Below are 20851 nucleotides of genomic sequence, written 5' to 3'. Positions count from 1 at the left end.
CATGGCTTTGCCTGAGGAAGATTGTCCCTGTTTGCTCCAACACAGTCCTGTTGTGCTCATTGTTCTGCCAGTAGAAAAGTCTCTGTAGGATAAATATTGTCATCTATTTTGTTGTACTATTTGCTGTGAAGTCGCGGGTACAACCAGTACTCGGGAGGTGATGGAGGTTTCAGAAGCATATTTTTGTGGCCTTTCTCCGGGTGAGGGATCCCGTTTGAGCAGGGTCAGCCTGGTAAGGCAGGCTGGTTGGTGTAACGCACAGCCCACCAGAGAAAATGCTGTGTGATTTTTCACTGTAAAAACTCCACCATGGGGATTGTATCAGCACCCACCGAGTTCCCAGACTTCCTCTCTGTCCCTGGGTTTCGCATTTCCCTCTGCCCTGGTGCTAATCAGTTTAGCTCTTGCTCATCTCGTCTGCCCGCTTTCCTGCCTAGGTCTCAACCCTGCTTGTGCCTTCCCAACCCTCGTCTGCACCCCTCACCTCACTACACCAGCCAGATGCTTTTCTCCTCCTCTTCCCGGGTGCCAGCAGAGGGAGCGCAGGCAGCGCGGAGGAGCGCTCTGCCTTCCCCCTGCCTGCAGCACCCAGCCCTGCACCCGCAGCTCTGTCCTGCCCCGGGGAGCAGCTCCCTCGTAAAACAAGGTGGTGGTGTTTTTAAGGTGGACAAGCAGCATGTTCTCAACCCGCCCTTTGCATTCTTAGAAATAGCTGAGCTATTTTATTGAAACATCTCCAACAAATCCAGTGTAGAGCAGGTGTCTGTCAAAGACAACAATCCAAACACGTGGTTTGATGAGGTCGCAGACAGCTGTAAGGAAGGTGCCTAACAGATGATGTCAACTTACATTAGCTACGATTGACAGTACCTGCAGAGCTGGTAATGAGGAGTGTGTTCTCCATGGGCTCCCCCAGTGACATCCCGGTGCATGGTCCAGCCTCACTGCTGGAGTAGCGACATCCACAGGAGTGGTGGGAACGGGGCTGAAGTGAGCATTGAGGGAGGTGTGTTGGGGCTGTGCAGGAGTGGTGAAACCTGGCTTCCTATCGACAAATTGTTCAGGTTGACTAACTTCAGTCTTCTCTCACAGAAAGAGATATATTTCAAAAATAATTCAGTTTATACAAATTTAATAAAATTTGTTCTTGGGGCAACAGGTTGGTTGGCTTTTTAAGTTTTCCTTTTGTAACCTAGAATGCACAAGCTGATTTTTACAGTCATTGTGGCAAATGTGTGGCTACTTGGCTGGAGTGAAGGAGGACAATTTTGTAGGTACCTGCAGAGACAGTCAATGACAAAGTCAGTAACTCAGCAAGCATATGAGTTGCAGGCAGCCAGACTTCCCATACTTGCACAATTCCTTGTTTTGCACTTCTGTTTTTGTTGTTGTTTGTTAATGCTGATAAAATACCTATTTTTCTCACATCAGGGTTGTTCTTTCCTTCTCCACAGGTCTCCTCAAAGATCCTGGCTCAGACACTTGGGTGAAGGTTTTAAGTTCCTTGGACTGTAAATACTCTTCTGAGCCTCTGGCAATTCCCTGCAGCATAACCTGGAGGAGAAGCATGCTAAACACTGTCCACTCCAGTAAGTCCTTCTTATCTTCTCTGTAATGTACATGTAAACTGGCAACTAATGTGCTGTGGGAAGAAAACTTTGACTCGCCACTCTAGGCTGGGCATTGGAGCCTCAGAAACCAATTACTGGTGACAAATTAGCTTGGGGAATGGAGCTGGGTCTGATTGTCACACAGATTATTCCAAAGCCAATGTCTTAAACATCCACATCTCATTGTTTTAGGCAGGTGTGCATCTAGGCTGAGCATGGGGAACCTGCAGTAAGCAAGAATGAGACCACTACAAGTTGTTCACACAGATTTCACTTGGGTACTTGGTTCGGTTTCAAAAGGTTCTGTGTCAAACAGCGTCTGCGTGGCAGTGGGGGCTGGGGTGTTCTGTTCTCATGCACCCCCCACTACAGGAATTTCAGGCGGAGGCAGAAATCTATTTTTGCTGTTGCTGGGTAAAACATTGCAGATACTGTGGTCATATAATAGACTACAGATAATGTAGGTGCAGATAACGTGATCATCTAACAGTGTGCACAGTGCAGACAAAGGCATTTTGTGTCCTTTCATCTTAGTTAGCAACTTCTGCGGTTGTTGATGCCTTCCTCACCAGGCTGGTTTTGCACCTTCAGTGATTTGCTTGTTTGGGGAGGATTTTTACCTTTCAGTTCAGCCGTGGTCTTTCACCAGTGTAGTGTTGACATAGCCTCATGAGTGTTAGTGTCTTTTATAGTGTGGCTCTGCACAGGTGGAGACTTGCTGTCTGGCTTCCACACGGGACCCCTGCTTGTGCTGAAAATTATTTAATTTTTAGGATGGCCTCGTGGCAAAGACTGAAGAGGAGAAAGAGGTGTTGGTGTTGATAGAGCCAGAAGATTTTCTTAAGTGCCTCCTTTCCCTAATGCAGATGATACAGATCTTGGAGCCAGACCGACAGTCACTTTGCCAAGCAAACATGGAAGGGGAAGAAGGATTCATTCAAAACTGCTGCTGCTCCACCCTGAAACAGAGCTGTGTTACAGGGGACAGTGGTTTGAAAGGAGAGAACTTGTGGGAGCAGCCGTATCTGAGTACAGCAGCAGGTCTTCTAGGGATATATGCAGGCACCTGCCTTTAACCCCGGGACAGGGTGCTGCTTTCCTCAGAGGGGAGCTGCACAGACCAAATTTGCCTTTCCTTGCATTTAGCTTTTCCATTCTCATGGACTCCATAAAAGATTTGCTTGAAAGAAACATTCAGAGTACGCAGTGCTTGGAAACACTTGCATTTTGAAGCAGAGGGATTTGCACTAGTTCTCATTTGTGTGCAGTCCTACAACGTTTTATTTATACCTGTCTAGGCAGTGTGTGCTTCTGCCCTGAGAAGTTCCCAGTGCATCCAGCCCTGTTCAAGACTAGAGAATGACAGGCTAGAATAGGCAGCGTCTGTGAGGAGATCAGTGCTAATGCTCTGGGGAAAAAGGTGAGCCAGAAAAAGTGGCGGGATGTTGGCAGATGTGGCATGTGGTGTGTACCCAAAGGCAACGCACTCGGCTGCAGTCTGAGGCTGCCTCCTCCCCATTCCCACTGATGAGATGCACTTGGAAGGTCCTGCTGGAGATGGGGATGGGGTGTTTCAGAGAGGAAGGCTGCTACAGATAGGTGTGATTTGTCTTGCTTCAAAGTTTTGTTAATGTCCCATCAGCAAGTCAGCCTGATCTAAACCAAGTGTTGCCTTTGGCCAGTCTGGAGGGCTCCTCCACCAAAACCTGGGGCATTGTCAGGCTGGATGCCTCCAGGTGATATGTGCTGGGTGAGCAGTGGTGCCAGGGAAGCTCACAGCAGGTGATGATCAGTGTGTCTGCAGCGGGGACACATTCAGGGCTGCACTGCTGACACTTGGTGCTAGCGTGGTGGCTGTGAATCGCAACGTCCATGCTTATGGGGGCTGGGACTTGAGTTTCGCAGTCTTGAGGATGTACTTTGCACATGTGTTTATAGCAGCCTCTGAGGATCTCGTAGCCAGAAGCGGTTCACAGGTAAGGCTTCCCTCTACCCCAGGCGGAGGGCCGCAGTGATATGAAGGAGCTGAGGGAACTGCTCTCACTGAATTGCCCTGCTGCTCAGTGCCTGGAGGGATGTTCAGTGCCTGGAGCCCTTTTCTTGTCCCCTGAATGTCTCATTCCTGTGCTGCTCCCAGTGCCTGGGTCCTTCCTGTCCATGTAGGTGCACAGCAGAGGAATCTCCTCTGTGGTGATGGTGTGATCGCTTGCAGAGTTCCTGCATAGATGCAGCTACAGTAGCTCGGTCTGTCCTGTCCTGTCTGAACTACTTCCCAGGGAGAACTCTTGTCTCACCACCTCCTGGGCTCTTTCTCACTTAACCCTGTGAGGATAAATTTTACCAATAGTGTTATATATAAAAAAATCAGCTGTGGCCTGTTGAGTTCTGCCACCAGAGGAACTGAGTGGCTCTCACCCTGGTTTTGGGTCTCCTCTCCCTCACAGGGGAGCTGCCGCCACCTGGGAAGCAGGTGGCCTGGAACAAACTCGACACCTTTGTCTCCAGCTTCAAGTCAGACAGGGAGGTGGCAGATGTGGGTGGGTTAGGTCTGGCCTTTTCCTCTTTATCAGGCAGCAGCCCTGAGGTGTGAATACATAGAGCTTGTGCATGAGCAGTGTCTTGCTTATAGGTGTAGTCAGGAGCAGGGCAGACAGCAGGCACTGAGCCATAGGAAGCAGAGTCCCAGCTCCCAGCCTGGCCCAGAGCTGTCTGTGACTCAGGAGGAGATACTGGAGGTAAAATTCCATACAGTCCTCGAAGTTTTATGTTACTTGGGGTTGAGCTGTATGGAAAAGGCTCGCACTGGTGAGCTCTTGTGTGTAAGGAATGCTTTGTCAGGGGAGGTGGTGGCTGGCTTGGATCAGGTTGCATCTGCTTGCATCCTCCTTTACCCTGGCTGGCAATGGGATTGGAGGGATTACAGACATCGAGGCATGGTTTGGAGCCTCTTGTTCCTAAGACCCTGGTTCAGAGCTGATCCAGCCTCCCCTCTTCAACCGCACGAACAACTGCCCACTTAGCCTTACAAGGAGCTGTTGGTTCCCACTCAGGTCTGTGCCTTGCAGAGACTGTGTCCCACAGCAGAGCAGCAATGCTCCTTGTGATGCCACAGCAGTCATAAACTAGGTCAAATACCATCTAAACCCTTCCTTGATACCCTAAATGCCTGCCCTGCCCGAGTATGCCCCCAAGGGGGTTATGACTCGCTGGTTTACTGGGAACTTAAGAAGGATGAGCAGGCTTTACTGCAGCACTGTGTAAACAAAGCTAATGCAAGCAGCCCAGCCTCTCTCCCATTCCAGCCCCAGCCCAGCTTCATCCTGCTGAGGGACATGTTCTACCCATGTGCTTTCCTTACTGCTCTTGCTTGGTGGCCAGGGCTGATGCCAGCGCCACGGCCTGAGGGTGAGGGCCTCGAGCTGTCCTGGCTCACGGCTGGCCCACCCAAGCCTGTCTTTGTCCTGTTGGTCAGCGTGTTGTGTCTTTCACCCCCACTGCTTCTCCAGGCGCTGGTGGTGCCGCAGCTGTGGGGCAACACCAAAGAGCTGTTCCTAGACACGTGGCAGGAATTTGGCCAGCGTGTTTCTGTGCTGACGAAGGCAATAGCAAAACACCCATACAAGTGAGTTGTGTCACTGGACTTGGTCACATCCCAAGCCCAGAGCTTTGGGAAACCTCAGTGGAAGTTACAGGAACAAGTGTCTGTGGCTGCCAGCCTGTCCTTGATGCCATCAGTGTAAGGGCCCAGGCTAGATGTGTCTCGAGATCTTTTCAGTCTCTGTGCTGATGAAAATCCTTTGTTCTTGCAGTGAACACAGTGGTGATTCAGCACTAGGAAAGGAGAGATAATCTTTTCGCCCTGGTGTTCTGGAGCTTTCCAGGGAAAGAAAGAAAATTGCAGAGGAAAAATATTAGCCCTGGGCAGAAAGAGGTTTTAGAAGGAAGCCCACTGCTTAATGCTGGGGGAAGGCTGCAGCATCTGGGGTCTGCAGGCCTGTGCTCAGTGCATGCACCAGCCTAAGGTCTTGCAGTCAGCCATCTGTCCTTCTGCAGGAGGCAGCTGGAGTTGCAAGAGTTGCCTTTCTGCACTGCTGGGGCCTGGGCCAGGGGTGTGAGTGGAGGACAGCACAGGACACTGGCAGGTGTGGAAAAGACAAATCCAGCAGTTTTACAGAGTTGCAACAGCAACAGCTATAGAAGAAGCACATCCCTCCCCAAGTCTCCTGTTACAAGTCAGCCTTCACACCCCTCAGCGTACTGTTAAAAGCTTGGAGGCTGAAGGTAGGGAGTAGTGCCACATGCTTCCTTACTTAAAGGTCCTTGTTGATGGAGCAAATAAGTCCTGAGTGTGAAATCAGTTGTCAAGAAAGGCAAGGCTTGCCTCCAGATGGGTGTTTGACTTGAACTATAGCTTTGTTCCAGCAGTAGCTACTTACCCCTCCTGTTAGCCCTTCCTTGCCTCTCCCTACCTTGGTCTCACCCGACAGGACCTCGGGCTGGATCAGCTCTAGGATGGGCCCCCAGAGCCAGCCTGTCCTGGCAGTGTGACACAACCTGGACAGGAAGAACTGCTCAAGCACCTGCCCGAGCCCTCCTCTTGCCCTGCCCTTCCCAGCCAGTGCTCGTGTCATCTGTAAGGAGAGCTAAAGTGCTTTTGCCTCTTCTTCCCTGTGTAAAATCTGAGGGCATTATAAAATCCTGCAGCCTCCTTCCAGCACACAGTCACCGCCACGGGTCTGGCTCCGCTGAAGATCCATCCCAGCCAGACTGCTGTTTCAACCCACCCCCAGGCAGAGGCCAGGTAACCTCCATTGTCTTTACCTCCTTTAGATCAGACAAACCAGCATTGCATTTAAAACATCCCCTCCAGGCTGTTAGCCACACAAGCGTGGCTGTTTTTGACAAGAGCCTTCAGATTCCTGCCCTCAAGGGCCATACGAGGAACAAAAGACATTTTCTACTTTTATTATGACATTTTAATACAGTCAATGATACAGGAGAAGCAGCAGGAGCCAACATGCAAAGCAATTAAAGTCACCAGGGGCTCGAGAAAGATCACCAAGGGCTCAACTCATGTGAGCTGCTCCTTCACAACAGCAACGCAGATGCATCTATAGGAGCCTATTTCCCTGCATGCTGCTGCTCAATCGAGTCCCACTGCGATGAGTTCATGGCAGACACCAAACCAACACACAACAGTTAGGAGGAGGGGACTGGTCTTTGATTTTCTCTTTTGAGGAGTAAAGTCCATCATTTGACCACAGTCTGGTATGCTCTGAAACTAAGAGGCCACCTTAAATCTTGTCTCTGCTGACAGTCTGCAGAGAAGAGGGATCCTTCAGGAAGAGGCGATGGCTTTGAGAGCAAGGCATGAGATGAAGCTCAGATACTTGGCTGCAGTTCACCTGTTTCATGGATCTGGGACCTCTTGTAGTCAACAGGTCTTTTCAATGCATGTGATGGATGTTGAGGCTAAAGACTTCCAACAGCGCAAGAGAAATCTTTGCAAACAAGTAGAAATGGATGTCCCCGTGAAGACAGAGATGCATCAGGCCTGGCTGGCCCTCGCAGACAGTGGAACAAAACCCCACCTGACTCCCTCACAGCAGTTCACCTGCAGCGACATTACGTCCTCCTGCACCTCTTCCTTTGGCAGGCCTCTGCATCTGAGCCACAGGAGCTATCTGAGTCGCTTCCTGATGAGGAGGAGGAGGAGGAAGGCTTTGATGTGCTATAGTTCATGCTCAAGACCCACCCCAGTTTGTTGTGTAGCACCTGCTTGAGTCCCGGTGGTAATGGCAGCGCCTCCAGCGTGTCCATGTAGTCAGGCAGGAGCTGGCGCAGGCGGTAACAGCAGAGATACTGGAGGGACGTGCAGCTGGCGCAGGAGCGGATCACCTTCATGCTGCTCTTGGCCGCTGTCGAGCACACCATGGGGTAAAACTTCTTGTTCTGCAGCTTCGTGGCTGCAACTCCTGCCAGGGGACAGCATCAGGGAGGTTTCACATTAGTTCTGACAAGGTGATCTCACTTGTCCCAGCTACCCCGACCTATGAACTACAGAGCTGTTGGGAAACACTTGGAAAACAGCCTTTTAAAATCCCCATCTATTAAAAAGCAAATGTAACCTTCCTCCCACTCGCTTCACATCTTGGTCTTCTACTGTGGCATTGTTTAGTCCCTCAGCCCTACTGCAGCCAGACTCCAAGTTCAACCAAAGCTGCGCTGCTGCTCCCTCCCAGGCCCGCTGCCCTTGCCTCACCTATGCACTTGCGGTTTTTGAAGAACGTGAGCGTCCCATGCCACGTGTCCAAATGAACCCCGATGATGGAGCCTTGGCCAAACCTCGAAGAGAAGTTTGTTTTGTCTCCCTTGTGATGCAGTAGTCCTTAAACAAAAAATGACATTTAGCAGAAGCTTGTGCTTCACAAATTCATCCCTTCTCTCATGCTGCAAGTCCGCACTGGTACAGCCTTGGTCAGTGCCTAAAACATCCCCCCGTTGCCTGATCCCTGCCCTCAAACCCCCGAACAGGTGATGAAAAGGGGAAAGCTGAGGTTTTACAGTACCAGAGCACAGGCAGCAGCAGTCTGCAGACAGAAACCCCTGATAAGTGACAGGCAACCAGCAGTACAGGTGCCCTGGAGGCTCACGGACCAGTTCTAAGGGGTCTGCAAAATGCAGGCGAGGCGAGATGCTCCAAGAGCTGCAAGCTGCAGGCAGCCACTCTGGTTGTGGCTAATGAAAGGACTCACAGGTCTGGTGGCCTTTTTGGCCTCAATCCCATTCAGACCATTTAATTCTCAACCCCTTAGGATAACACTTACACCCACTGCTGCCCTTCCAGCCAGCCTGCCCTCTGCCACTGCCTTACCTGTGTAAGAGAGTCCCCAGCTGTCCTCGTCCTTGCCCAGCAGGCTGCAGAAGGTGTGGCGGTACTTGTCCAGATTCACATCAGACGTCCCAATTCCCACCATCTGGGAGGCAAGGCCAGGAAGAACACAAGCTTAGTGTCTTTTCAAGCAACAACACACAACTGAGACTCCACCTCTGGCTCTTCCCTCCTTTTCTTGGCACAGTCCAAAACACCCAGAGGTTTTGGTGAAGCCAAGTCAGAGGTTTCAGGCCGGAGCTGAAGACTCCCAGCTCCAATTTCCTTTCCTAAGTGAGGAGGCCCAGCTGAACTGCTCAAGAAAGTTGTTTTCCTGTTCATAGAATCACAGCATGGTTTGCGTTGGAAAGGGCCTTCAAGATCATCCAGTTCCAGCCCCCTGCCATGGGCAGGGACACCTTCCACTAGACCAGGTTGCTCCAAGCCCCGTCCAGCCTGGCCTTGAGCACTGCCAGGGATGGGGCACCCACAGCTGATCTGGGCAGCCTGGGCCAGTGCCTCAGCTCCGGCACACCCTCATAGTGAAGAATTTCTTTCGTCTGTCTCATCTAAATCTACCCTCTTTTCATTTAAAACCATTGCCCCTTGTCCTGTTGCTATGGGCTCTACTAACAAGTCTGTCCCCATCTTTCTTATAAGCCCGCTTTAGTCACTGGCAGGCTGCTGCAAGGTCTCCCCGGAGCTGTCTCTCCTCCAGGCTGAACCACCCCAGCTCTCTCAGCCTGGCTTCAGAGGGCTGGAGCACCTCTCCTGTGATCACCTTTGTGGCCTCCTCTGGACCCGCTCCAACAGGTCCACCTCCTTCCTATGTTGGGAGCCCCAGAGCTGGAGGCAGCGCTGCAGGGGGGTCTCAGCAGAGCAGAGGGGCAGGATCCCCTCCCTCACCACGCTGGCCATGCTGCTGGGGATGCAGCCCAGGAGACGGGTGGCTTTCTGGGCTGCGAGCACACGTTGCCGGCTCACGTTGAGCTTCTCATCAACCAACAGCCCCAAGCCCTTCTCCTCAGAGCTGCTCCCAATCCATCCTCTGCCCAGCTTGTGTTAGTGCTGGGGATTGCCCTGACCCACGCAGGACCTTGCAATTGGCCTTGTTGAACTTCATGAGTCCGCACAGTCCCGCCTCCCGCGCCTGCCAGCGTCCCTCTGGACAGCATCGCTTCCCTCCAGCGGGTCTGCTGCACCGCTCAGCGTCATCAGCAAACTCAGTCCCAGTGTCCATGTCACCAACAGAGATACCAAACAGCGCCGTCCCAGCACTGACCCCTGAGGAACAGTGCTTGGCACTGGCCTCCACTTGGACATCGAGCCCTTGACCGTGACTCTTTGAGTGTGACCACCCAGCCAATTCCTTATCCGCCGAGCGGCCCGTCCGTCAAATCAGCGTCTGCAGGTTAGAGACAAGGATGTGGTGTGGGACAGCGTCAGATGCTTTGCACAAGTCCAGGTAGATGACATCAGTTGCTCTTCCCTTATCCACTGATGCTGTAACCCCATTGTAAAATGCCACCAAATTTGTCAGACACAATTTGCCCTCAGTGAAGCCATGCTGGCTGTCACCAGTCACCTCTCTGTTCTCCACGTGCCTTGACATAGTTCCCAGGAGGATCTGCTCCATGATCTTGTCAGGCACCGAGGTGAGACTGACCGGCCTGCAGCTCCCCAGGTCTTCCTTTTCTCCCTTTTTAAAAATAGGGGTTATGTTTCCCCTTTTCCAGTCACTGGGAACTTCAGCAGTCTGCCACAACTTTTCAAATATGATGGACAGTGGCTTAGCCACTTCATTTGCCAGTTCCCTCAGGCCCCATAGATGCCTCTCATCGGGGCCCATTGATTTGTGCATATTCAGGTTCCTTAGATAGTCTCAAACCTGATCTTCTCCTACAGTGGGCAGTGCATCATTCTCCCACTCCCTGTTCAAAGAATATCGGCCATGCCTGTGTGCCCATAAGCGACTCTGCTCCACATACCATGTCTGTGCCGTAGACAGGGGAGGTCATCTTGATCTCCCAGAAGTGCTGCCCGTCTGCCAGCTCCTTGTTCCCCCGGATGGCAGCAGTGCCGCAGCTGTACTCCATGTGGAAATTCACCTTGCGGTTGTCGCAGGTCAGCAGGGTGGCTGTTGACTTATTCAGGTCATCCCACACCCAGTCGAAATCTGTTCAGGAAGCACAGAGGGGACAAGGATGGGCCAAGACCCCCAGGGAACGATCCCCAAGCCAAAGCATAGGTGACATTTGTTTTGAAGGCTTGTTGGGGTTTTTATGGATTTATATTTTTTTACCGTCTAAGAGCGTAAATCCTAAGCTGCGCACATCAGAGAGCTGTTTGAGGCCTGAACTATTCTGCAGTGTCCCACCAGGAATGGCTCAGTGCTCCGGACATCAAGCTGTCAGCATTAACCAGTGCCCATTTTGGCTAACACAAGGCTCCGCAGACCCAGGCTGAGCCTACTCTCCTTCTGCTCTTCTTGTAGGCTCAAGGGGTAGCTCTGCTATGCCACAGGTTTTCTCTGCCAGCCCAAGCTCACCCTCTGCCTGCTTCTCCCCTCTGCCCTGAGCATACCCTGCCACCAGCTGGGCACCCTGCCAGTTGTACCAGGATCAGCAGCAAAAGGGCTGTAACCATGAGGGCCAGTTTCACTGGTGGCCTAAGCTGAAAGCAGGTCCCCAGAGGTGAACTCTGATGCATTAATAAGTTCAGCACTTAACCCCTGAAACATCACAGGAGGCATGTGCTTGTAATCTTCCTACAGTCTACGTGGCCTTAAGATATAAACAAAGGAGCACCGTGTGCTGGGACAGAGATAAGGCCAATGTAGAAAGCACAGGATCCGTGCAGGGGTGCAGCCCGTGCCACCAGGCCAGGACTGCGCGCACTCCCAACCCCAAAGGACTGCAGCAGGCCGCTGGGGAGCCCTTTCCTTACACTCATCCTCCTCGCCGCACTGGCAGTCCTTGACGCGGTGGAGGGCATGCAGGCTGGAGCAGTAGGGTGCTTCGCTCTGGTTCTCACAGTTGCAGTAGGACTCTCCAGTCACAGGGATGGCACTTGGGATGGAAGGCGAGAGCGAGGAAAACTCTGGCTCTGAATCAGAGTCACTGTGCTGCTGGGAAGAACGGAGAAATGGTCACTACCAAATGCCCCCCTGGCTCAGGGAGCTGGGCTGGCAGAGGTCTGCCAGGTCTGGCATGCTGCAGAGCTGTGCAGGGAGGTCCACAGGCTCGTGCCAGAGCCAGTGGTGGCACAGCCACATCGTGCCCCAGCCTGGCCCACCACGCAGGGAGGCAAGGGGCTGTGCCAGTCAAATCACCCTGCTCTGGGACCTGGCTCGCACTGCCTGAGCTGCGGAGACCTCTCAGCACTGGGCACTCTGCAATGCAGGTACATTCTTTGTACCATCCAAGGGTGAGAAACTGTCACAGCAGGCAAGCAGTGTGACAGTCCAAGTCTTTGACACAGGCATTTTTAAGCAAACTCTGTGCTACAGCTATAGTTTTCAATAGGCAGGTTACAGCCAGCTGGAGACCCTGGCCAAGGCATCGCAAAAGCAGAGCACACAGCTGAAAACCACTGCTCTGGAGAGCCTGGGAGCTGACAGAGAAGAGAGGAAAGCTAACAAGACAAGGAAGAAAAGGGACAGGAGGCCAGGCAGGGGAGAAGGCAGAACAAAGGGAAACCAGTTCAGCAGTACGGCTGCAGCTCCTCACACCAGTGCTGCAGACAGGCCCACAGGGAACCTACCAAAGGATTAAAAGGCTTTTGTTTATTTTCATGCATGAACACAAAAACTTGATTTACTATTCTCCAGTGCCAACAGATGAAAGTGTCCCTGCACTGGATGCTGTAAGAGTCAAAAGCCTTGTCTTGCTCTGTGTTACAGGAGGCTCGGTGCTGCCTAATGGAGCCTATTACTACAGATCGCAGCAAGTTACTCTGGGTTTACATGCTGGTCAGGTATACCTGCTCATTATTCACCCCCACAGCAGACCTTGTAAGCAATATTTAAAGATAAAAATCCTTTAACTCAAGTTCTTGTAGCTGCGTAAGACAGTGGGACTCAAAATGACTCGGACCTACTTACGTACTGCCCACCTCTCCTTCTCTAGCCTGCATAATAAAATGATTTCTGTCTTTCATTACCTCTCCTAACTACTGCTATCTAGAAGTCTGGCTATTCCTATTAGTGCAGAAATTAAAAACTACTCTAACTGCAGAGAAAAGGCTCATTTTCTGGGAGCACAGTGCCTGGATTTGGACACTGTGCTCTGGCAGTGGTCTCATAAGGCTTTAGCCTAGCTTTGAAGCTCCTGGAGCAGTTCCTTGCATCCTCACCGCCGCATGGGGAACCGAACTCACACACTCAAGGACTCAGGAAAAAGAGTTAAGGATGGCAGAGGTGAACCCAAGTCACTCCTCATGCTGTTTTACTGACTGCTTTTCCTGCTGCGCTCCCATCTTCCAGTACACCTGCATGCCTGGGCCAGGTTCAGAAGTGATGTGCACATTACAGCACAGGAAACGTGAGAGAATTTCAATCTGAAGGTATCTGAGACTGTAGCTTCACAGACAAAAGCAGCCCTGCTCCCTCCACCACCATCTCCCAGCTGCACAAAGACCAGAAGTTAGCACAGCCATACAGTGAGCCAGATTGGAGAACTGATCCAGTTTAAACACGTACTTAGATTGCTACTTGAAAAAAAAAAAAATTTAAAAATATTGTATGTACTTTATCACACACACACACTATATGCTAAAAAAAGCATTTAGCTTAGCATCCATCAGCTCCCTGGCTCAGCTAATGACAGAGCTATGGTGTACAACTGGGAAGCAGACTACAGGCAGCTCAGCCTTCCCTGCCTCGGGAAGATGTGCTGGGAACGGCACACCCCACGTTACAGCTCAGAGGAGGCTTGTTAGACAGTCTGTGTATTTCATTAAGTCTTTTCTGATTTTGGCCAGTTCTGCCTACTGAACTACTAGCTGCTCAGTGACACAGACCTTAAGTGCCTGCTGTCAGAGGAGAGGAAAGCTTTCCCTCATGTCCTTCAGAGCCACCCAAGCTCCAGCCTACCTGCCCGTCGGAGTCGTAGCCCCAGCCACGCACACCAGTGGCCAAGGCAACAGCCCGGGTGTCCACCTCACGCCGCACCCCACTCAGGACGAAATGCCAGGCCCTGCTGCTCCTCGTGCGTCGTGCCATGCTGTTCTGAGAGAGGTAAGCTGCAAGGGGCAAGGGAAAGGAGGTTACACACAGCAGCCATGTCCTGCTTCCACCCACCACTCACCAGGCTCTGCCTTCTGAAGCAACCTCCCCAGGTCATCACAGCCTCACCAGCAATGGGTCAGCAAGAACTGCATCTGCACAGGTCCCATCAATGGGTAAACTGGTGCAAAATAAGTTCCTCCTGCATCCCAAGCCTCTGCAGACTTCAGCCTCTTTCTCCATGCAGGGTCAACTTCTACCCAAGCCCAGGTATTGAACTAACCCCCTGAAACACTCCCAAGATGCAGCACCAGCCGCCTCCTCTGCGGCACACTGATCCAGCACCTACCACTCACTGCTGGCCTGGGGAGCATCAGGACCGTCAGCCACCAAGGCACGGCCTCCCCGGTACTGGGTCACCCTGCAGCAGCTGTCTGGGCTCTGGCCACGCTGCTTGGCCACTGCCACAGCCTCTGTGCAGCTGAGCTGTACATGTGTCTCTGCAGGGAAGGTTGGTTGTTCCCCTCCAAGCAACTGCCCGCTGAGAGAAGACCTTGCTCTCAGCATCTGGGGTGGGGGAGAGACCACTTTCTTGCCCGGTGAAGGGAAACTGGCCTTTTCACAGACCTGTCCCAACTTGCCTCAAGGACAACAGACAGAAGCAAAGCAGCTACCTGTCTCCTGACTCAAGTGGGGATGTTATTCAGAGACAGATTTCCACAGGCTCCTTCCCTGCATACAGCCTGACAAGAGCGCCACAGGGCCCAGCTGCCATGCGGGAGTTCTGCACTGGATGCACAGGGAAAGCTTATCCTTGCAGAAAACAACTTGCCACCAAGATGCACAGGCAGGGCTGCAGCCCCGTTCCCATCCCTCACACCCGCTCCCTCTGCTCGGCCCCTATGGCTGCCTCCCTGCCACAGGCAGCAGCCCCACGCACCCGCTCCGGTGCCTCCCCGACGTGCGGGTCAGCCCTGAGCACGCGCAAATCCGGCAAATGCGGGCAGGGTAGCCCCGGCCCCGTGCTGCCGGCCAGCACCTGGCCGAGCCACGGCAGGTGCCCGCGGATGCGGTGACGGGCCCCGGGCACCCCGCCCGCTGCGGTCAGGGGGCTCCCACCCCGCCGAGTGCAGCCAGGCACCGAACCCCCGCCCCGGCCCCTCCCCGGCTCTGAGAACCGCAGCAGCCAAACGCGCCAGCCCGGCTCCCCCGGCGGGGCGCTGAGGCCGGGGCTCACGGGGCTGGGCGGGCGCAGCGCGGATCCGGCACCGGGGCAGAGTCAGCCCCGCACCCCGGAGCAGGACCTGGGGCTGCCGAGGCCCCTCCCCGGGACTGACGCGGGCGTCCGCCCGCTGCGGCTCCCCGCCACCGGCTGCGCGCTGCAGGAGCCCGGGGAGCTGCCGCAGGGCCCTCCCGCCGCGGCACCGCTCCGGGCCCCCACCCGGCCAGCTCCGCTCGCCGGCACGGCACCTCCCCGGGCACCGAGCGCACAGACCGCGGCGGAACTGGCAGCCCACGGGGATCCCCACAGCGGCGGCCGCAGGCCCCGGGTCGGCCTCAGGGGCGGGCGGCTCCGCAGGCCCGGCTGTCCCGCGCAGCTGAAGCACGGCCGGACCAGGCCAGGCCAGGCCGCAGCGCTTGAGCCGCGCCGCACACCCAGGCCTCAGCCCCCGGCTCCCGCCCTCGGCCCGGTCCCGGTCCCGGTCCCACCCCGCCCCGGCCCCGCCCACCTCGGCCCGGCCCGGCCCGGCCCCGCTGCCGCGCTCTGACCTACTTTCCCCTACCGGGACATAAACAATCCTCTCTTGGCACCGCCCCCCAGGAGCCCATTGGCTGTGTCCGCGCCACGCCCCGCCTCCGTTGGCTAAGCAACCTGTCGCTCACCGCTGAAGGAGGAGGGAGAGGGTAGTGCCTGAGGGGAGCGTACGTCAATCCTCGGGGAGCCGCGCCATTGGGCGGCCACTGCGGAGAGTGAGAGCGCGTCGCGGAGGGAAAGCGCTAAGCGTATTGGCTGGCTAAGGCAGAACTGGAGGATTGGGTTGGCTGAGAGGTGTTGGGGGGCGGGCTCCCGGTGAGTGCGCAGCTCGCGATTGGGGAAGGCGCTTGGCAGTCCTCGGGGGCGGGGCTACGACGCAGCGGAAAGCGGAAGCGAGCGGCACCGAGCGGCAGCATGGAGGAGGTGGCGCGGGGTGAGCAGCCGTGGGGCCGCAGCCGGGCGGTTCCTCTGGGGCCACCGGGCCGGCTCTAGCCTTCCGCGGGGCGGGGTAATCCCGGGGTTGACTAGGCCTGGCCGGGTGCCGTGCTGCTGCGGCCCGGCTCCGGGTGAGGGGAGCTCCGCGGTGCTTGGGCCGGGGCCCCGAGGCGGCAGGGCCTGGTTACCGTGGGATGGCGCCGGGCCTTGCTGGAGGCCCAGGCCTGGCTCCTGCTGGCGGAAGCGCTGAGTCAACGGGGCCTGGCACGGGGCCGCCGGTGTCACCGGGCCGGTATCCCGGAAGCACCTCGCTGCGGGGCTCTGTCTCCCCCCTCCCCGGCTCCCCTTCCCCCCCCCCCCCCCCCCCAATACCGGGGCCGAGCGCCGTTACCGTCGGTGGAGGTGCGGATGAGGTCCGCCATGGTGCGTGCGGGTTCCATGCCGCCGGTGCCGGTGTGTGCCGGGGCGGCGCGGGGGTGGGCCGGGCCTGGCGCCGTGAGTCAGCGGCCGGCGGTGACGGGGCGCCCGGGAACGCGGCCCCGGGCGGGTGGTGCCGTTTCCTCGGTCCGAGCCTCCGCCGCCTGTGCGCCCCCGGGCTGGGGGGTTGGCCCGACTGCTCCCCGCTCTCGGCTCGGCGGGAGGCGGCAGCTGAGCCCGGAGCGGAGGCTGTGCAGCGCGGGGGCAGCGGTGGGAAGGCTGGAGCGGGACGCGGGGAGGCGGCCGGTGCGGCGGGGAGGAAGGAAACGCCAAGGGCCTGACCTCACCGACAGCCTCCCGGCCGTTCCCGGGAGGGCTGGGGCTGGCGTGGGTGCGGTGTGACGAGCCCCTCTGGGTGTTTATTGCTTTGCTGCCCCATTGCCACTTGGGTCATCAGGGCAAAGCCTTTACTCCCGGCAGCCTTTACTGCCATGCTCGTATTGTCTCTTCTCTGATGGCAAAAGGGCTGTGGCACATCCACCTCTTCTCTCCTTCTCCCTCATGCTTAAAGCAGGCTTGTTGGAGAGTGACAGCCACCATCACCCTCAGCGGAGACCCATGTCCCTGCACTGACCGGTTAGGGGCTGCTGTCTTGCATCAGAACAGCCTCTGATGCCTTGTTGTTGTTCCTTCCAGAGAGAAGCAACCTGGCCGGGGTGCGGCACATCCTGCTGGTGCTCTCCGGGAAGGGCGGCGTGGGGAAGAGCACCATCTCCACCGAGCTGGCTCTGTCGCTGCGCCACTCTGGGAAGAAGGTGAGCAAGGGTCTGTGGCATCCTGAGCTCTGCTGTCATCTTCCCGGCCTCCAGCTGGGCTGGGTTCTGCTCGTACTTGATGTATCTGTGTGTCCTGTGCAGGCAGCGTATGGATTCTGTGTGTGAAAACGCTGTTTGTGATAGCAGTTCAAGTGATTCCTTTTTCTGTGTTTGCTTGATTCAGCGCAGATAACTGCAGTTCATTTCCCTTTCATTTAAGAGACTAAAATCACCCAAGATCTGTTGTTGGTTTTAAAACTGAGGCACTGAGAAATTGACTGGTTTGTGGTGTAACACCCAATCTCTTTGTGAAGTGGGTGAGTTGAAGGATAGCGTTATGATGGGACAAAAGGGGACTGCATGACAGGAGGCAGGCTGAATTCCCCGAGGATTTTTTTAAAGGCTCTGTGCGGCCAATGCCACTTGGATACCACCAGGTGTCTGGTATAAAGATCTCCACAAAGTGCCTAGAAGTACCCAGGAGATGCTTCTCAGATGGAAGGAGACCATGAGGGCAATCACACTTTAAAGCAGTTGTTTGAAACTGCACTTCAAATCTGGCTGCTGAGCTATAGAGTTTGTTCTGCAAAGTGCTGCAAGCAGCCAGAATTTGTACGCTGCTTCCCGCCACCCAGGGAAGGAGCACGGCTCGGTGCTGCCACTGTGCTCGGCCCCATCTGAAGGGCTCTGCCTGGTCACCTGCAGGTGGGGATCCTGGACGTGGACCTGTGCGGCCCCAGCATACCCCGCATGTTCAGGGTGCAGGACAACAGCGTGCACCAGTGCGACAGTGGCTGGGTCCCAGTCTTTGTGGACCAAGACAAGAGCATCTCACTTATGTCCATTGGCTTCCTGCTGGAGAATCCAGATGATGCTGTGGTGTGGAGAGGACCCAAGAAAAATGGTACAGTTGGTTTTTGCTGTTGGTGGCCACCTTCCAGTGCTAGGAATCTTCTGTGAATCCCGTGGAGGTGGTTCTGGCTTCAGGTGGGGGCTGGGCTTTTCTAGGCAGGTCATGCCTTGGTGGAACAAGGCTCCTGTTCTGCAGGAGTGGGTTTCCCATCAGCTGCAATGGGGAGAGTGCAGCATGTGTTGTGCTGACAGATAGCCCTGCCATCTCTCCCTGGGCCCTTGTCACCCAAGGTGCCTCACAAGCCCTACCCCGCCTGGCCCATGGCTCCCAGGACATCTGCTGAAATCTACTGTGTGTTTTCTGATTTTTTCTGCCCCTTTTTATTTCTGTAGCATTGATCAAACAATTTGTTGCTGACGTGGCCTGGGGGGACCTGGACTTCCTTATTGTAGACACACCACCGGGCACATCCGATGAGCACATCTCCACAGTGGAGGCCTTGCGGCCCTACCAACTGCTTGGAGCAATCCTGGTCACAACGCCCCAGGTAAGGCAGCTGCCTGGGGCTGGAGTTCCTGGGCATGCTTCTGCCTCTGAGCATGGCTTGGGGAGGAACGTGCACCCCAGGTGGCAGTTTGCACAGACCTGTCCGTGGCTGCTTGTTCTACACACCTGCCTCTCCTTTAATGCATACCTGCTCCAGACCCACAATTGGTCTGGACAGATGGACAGCCCTAACCTGCTGCTCTGCCCTGCAGGCTGTATCTGTGGGAGATGTGAGGCGAGAGCTGACGTTCTGTAAGAAGATGAACTTACGAGTTCTTGGCATTGTGGAGAACATGAGTGGCTTCGTCTGCCCACACTGCTCGGTGGGTTTATTGTGACCTCTGTGCCATTGCAGGTTCTTGTTCGTGATGGGGCGTGTAGGATGCAGTGCCTTGGGTGGAAAATCAGCAGATTGTATGAGGATGAAGCTGTGAGTTGGGGAGATGAGAAGCTGCTGGATGTCCTCCTTGGAAGAAGCCACTGGCTCTGCTTTCCTAAAGAGAGCTGGGGAGGGCAGGGGCAAAGGCAGTGCCCTGAGTCTGGATGGTGGAGGGGAGCTGGCTGTACTCACGTGCAGGCAGCACCTGCCCTGTCACACAGGGCTCTGGGGTTTATGACTTGCTGCTTTTGCTCTTCCTCCTTCAGGAGTGCACAAATATCTTTTCCAAAGGGGGAGGTGAGGAGCTGGCCAAGCATGCTGGAGTCCCATTCCTAGGTGAGTGGCCTCTTGAGCAGAGCTCTCTGGTTAGAAGCGATGTCTGTGGGAGTGCTTGAGCAGAGAGGTGCAGTGTCACAGGGGCAAGCAGGCTGGACTCCAGTCCCTGTGAGCCGCTGGCACCTGGTCAGACGTAAGGTGTCGTTCTTGCTTTGCTTCTCTGCCATCCAAACTGCTGAGAGTGGGCCTCTGGCCCCACTGGTGTAGAGGTGGTGATAATCAGCAGCCTGCTGTGGCTGCTAACATCGTGGTGACAGAGCAAGCAATCTGAAGCTGCTCAGGAGCCATCCTGAAATGTGCTGGAGGCTTCCTGAGAGATGGGGGGGTGGAGGCTGAACCCTGCCCTCTGCACAGAGCTGGGGTCAGGGGGAGAATGTCTCATGAAGCAGTGTGGTGTGGTGGGGTCTTAAACCCAGACAAAGCAGTTGCAGGTGGGAAGCAGCTTGCGAAGGGTGCTGTGAGGGTAGTGGTTGCTCTTTTCTAAAGCTTCTCCTGGAGCTGACTCTGGCAGGGTATTTCTTTAATCCTGATTCCAGGTCTTTGCCTTACGATGAGCAAGCAATCACTCTCCCTGTTCCTTCTTTCCCACAGGCTGTGTCCCCCTGGACCCCCAACTCAGCCAGAGCTTGGAAGAAGGCAGAGACTTCATCCAAGAGTTTCCCAAGAGCTCTGCCTTCCCTGCCCTGGCTCACATTGCCCAACAGATCTTGGATGGTACATCGCAGCAGAGCTCCTGAGGAGGAGGGTGTGGAGCTGGACTCTTGCTGGCTGAGGCCCTGGCCTGGCAGCACCACCGGCAGCCCATGCCGGCAGGGAAGGGGGGTTGTTTAAAACTGTCTCAGTGGGGGGTGATGGAGGGAGCGGGGAGTGCAGCATCAGTGCGCTCACGGCAATCCATGAAGTACTGCTCCATCCCCCTGGATCTGAAGAGACCCTGCATGGGTGCTCCTGCCTGCACCACAGCAGCCTGCTTCTTGCCTTCTCAGCATGGCAGCGCTCTGCACAGATGGTACAGCTGTTCCAGCACCTTCCTCCCCTGCCAGCCACTGTGCAGGTGCCTGGGGAGCTCTAGCTTCTATCCACAGCGTCTTGTGTGCTGGAGTAAACGCCATCAACTGTTCTTTCCTCAGTAAACCCAAACAGCACCAATCATTTGGGTTGTGGCTCCATGTGCTGCTGCCTTCTACTGCCTTCCTTGCGTGATAGATTACATGGTACTTCATTCTGTGGCTCGAGTTTGTGCTGAATGCTCTGACGCAGACCCAAGCCAGGCCACCTTGCTGTGAAATCTCAGGTTGCTGGTTCCTGATGGGCTGATGAGGGCACAGCATGTGCTTCATGTGAGATGGTGTCCTTAGGAGATCTACCACCTGTCTGAGGCATCCCACCATGCTGGAAACAAGGTGTCTGGTCTGCTGAGGGCCGTTACTGTGACTCAGGAATATTTTTAAAGGTTCCAGGCAGTAAACACTTTTCTTAAAATCCAAGCCTGCGACATGTTTTTCCATGATTTCAGGCCTCATTGGAGCTGTGAGTCTTGGTATTATGAGTACTTCACATACATCTAGCTATTCCCTGCTTTTACCCGGTTTCCTTGCTGGGGTGCAGC

The 20851-nt window shown here is 55.1% G+C and overlaps 3 protein-coding genes across 8 annotated transcripts; 2 read left to right on the top strand and 1 right to left on the bottom strand.

Moving 5' to 3' along the window:
* Nucleotides 1-930: 930 nt before the first annotated feature.
* EME2 (essential meiotic structure-specific endonuclease subunit 2) lies at nt 931-6479 on the top strand. Its single transcript, XM_005244692.3, is given in 8 exon segments — nt 931-1006; nt 1455-1579; nt 2384-2466; nt 3221-3346; nt 4240-4345; nt 5117-5232; nt 5664-5708; nt 5710-6479. Coding segments are annotated over 8 exon segments (870 nt in total). The 3' UTR covers nt 5903-6479.
* An 80-nt stretch (nt 6480-6559) lies between these two features.
* On the bottom strand, nt 6560-15518 carry SPSB3 (splA/ryanodine receptor domain and SOCS box containing 3). 5 transcript variants are annotated; one of them, XM_027791873.2, is made up of 7 exons: nt 15480-15518; nt 13574-13722; nt 11428-11608; nt 10470-10657; nt 8485-8587; nt 7873-7998; nt 6560-7585 (listed from the first exon to the last, which is right to left on the bottom strand). In XM_027791873.2, the coding sequence occupies exons 2-7, from the start codon at nt 13700-13702 to the stop codon at nt 7236-7238; spliced, it is 1077 nt and encodes a 358-aa protein (XP_027647674.1). In that variant the 5' UTR covers nt 13703-13722; nt 15480-15518; the 3' UTR covers nt 6560-7235. The 5 variants fall into 5 exon arrangements, with proteins under 5 accessions (XP_027647674.1, XP_055662490.1, XP_027647673.1 ...); XM_055806515.1 differs by having other exon boundaries at nt 15436-15501; XM_027791872.2 differs by having other exon boundaries at nt 15476-15494.
* Nucleotides 15519-15810: 292 nt separating this feature from the next.
* Nucleotides 15811-20729, top strand: NUBP2 (NUBP iron-sulfur cluster assembly factor 2, cytosolic). 2 transcript variants are annotated; one of them, XM_013302131.3, is made up of 7 exons: nt 15811-15894; nt 17010-17128; nt 17834-18032; nt 18374-18528; nt 18740-18850; nt 19173-19242; nt 19834-20729. In XM_013302131.3, the coding sequence occupies exons 1-7, from the start codon at nt 15876-15878 to the stop codon at nt 19977-19979; spliced, it is 819 nt and encodes a 272-aa protein (XP_013157585.2). In that variant the 5' UTR covers nt 15811-15875; the 3' UTR covers nt 19980-20729. The 2 variants fall into 2 exon arrangements, with proteins under 2 accessions (XP_013157585.2, XP_055662492.1); XM_055806517.1 differs by lacking the exon at nt 15811-15894 and adding an exon at nt 16076-16319.
* Nucleotides 20730-20851: the final 122 nt, after the last annotated feature.

Source organism: Falco peregrinus, chromosome 5, assembly GCF_023634155.1.
Source record: "Falco peregrinus isolate bFalPer1 chromosome 5, bFalPer1.pri, whole genome shotgun sequence".
In the NCBI taxonomy this organism is placed as follows: domain Eukaryota; kingdom Metazoa; phylum Chordata; class Aves; order Falconiformes; family Falconidae; genus Falco; species Falco peregrinus.
The sequence above is the reverse complement of the archived record's forward strand: the minus strand, read 5'-3'. Positions and strand labels throughout refer to the sequence as shown.

Bases quoted from the DNA above. Each gene is read 5' to 3' on its own strand.
- NUBP2 (XM_055806517.1), top strand. From the start codon at position 16,091: ATGGCGCCGGGCCTTGCTGGAGGCCCAGGCCTGGCTCCTGCTGGCGGA. The intron at 18,529-18,739 runs GTAAGGCAGCTG...TCTGCCCTGCAG, and splicing joins TCCTGGTCACAACGCCCCAG to GCTGTATCTGTGGGAGATGT. The intron at 18,851-19,172 runs GTGGGTTTATTG...TTCCTCCTTCAG, and splicing joins TCGTCTGCCCACACTGCTCG to GAGTGCACAAATATCTTTTC.
- SPSB3 (XM_027791873.2), bottom strand. From the start codon at position 13,702: ATGGCACGACGCACGAGGAGCAGCAGGGCCTGGCATTTCGTCCTGAGT. The intron at 8,588-10,469 runs GTATGTGGAGCA...CTTGCCTCCCAG, and splicing joins CTGTCTACGGCACAGACATG to ATGGTGGGAATTGGGACGTC. The intron at 7,586-7,872 runs GTGAGGCAAGGG...GTCCCCTGGCAG, and splicing joins CAAAAACCGCAAGTGCATAG to GAGTTGCAGCCACGAAGCTG.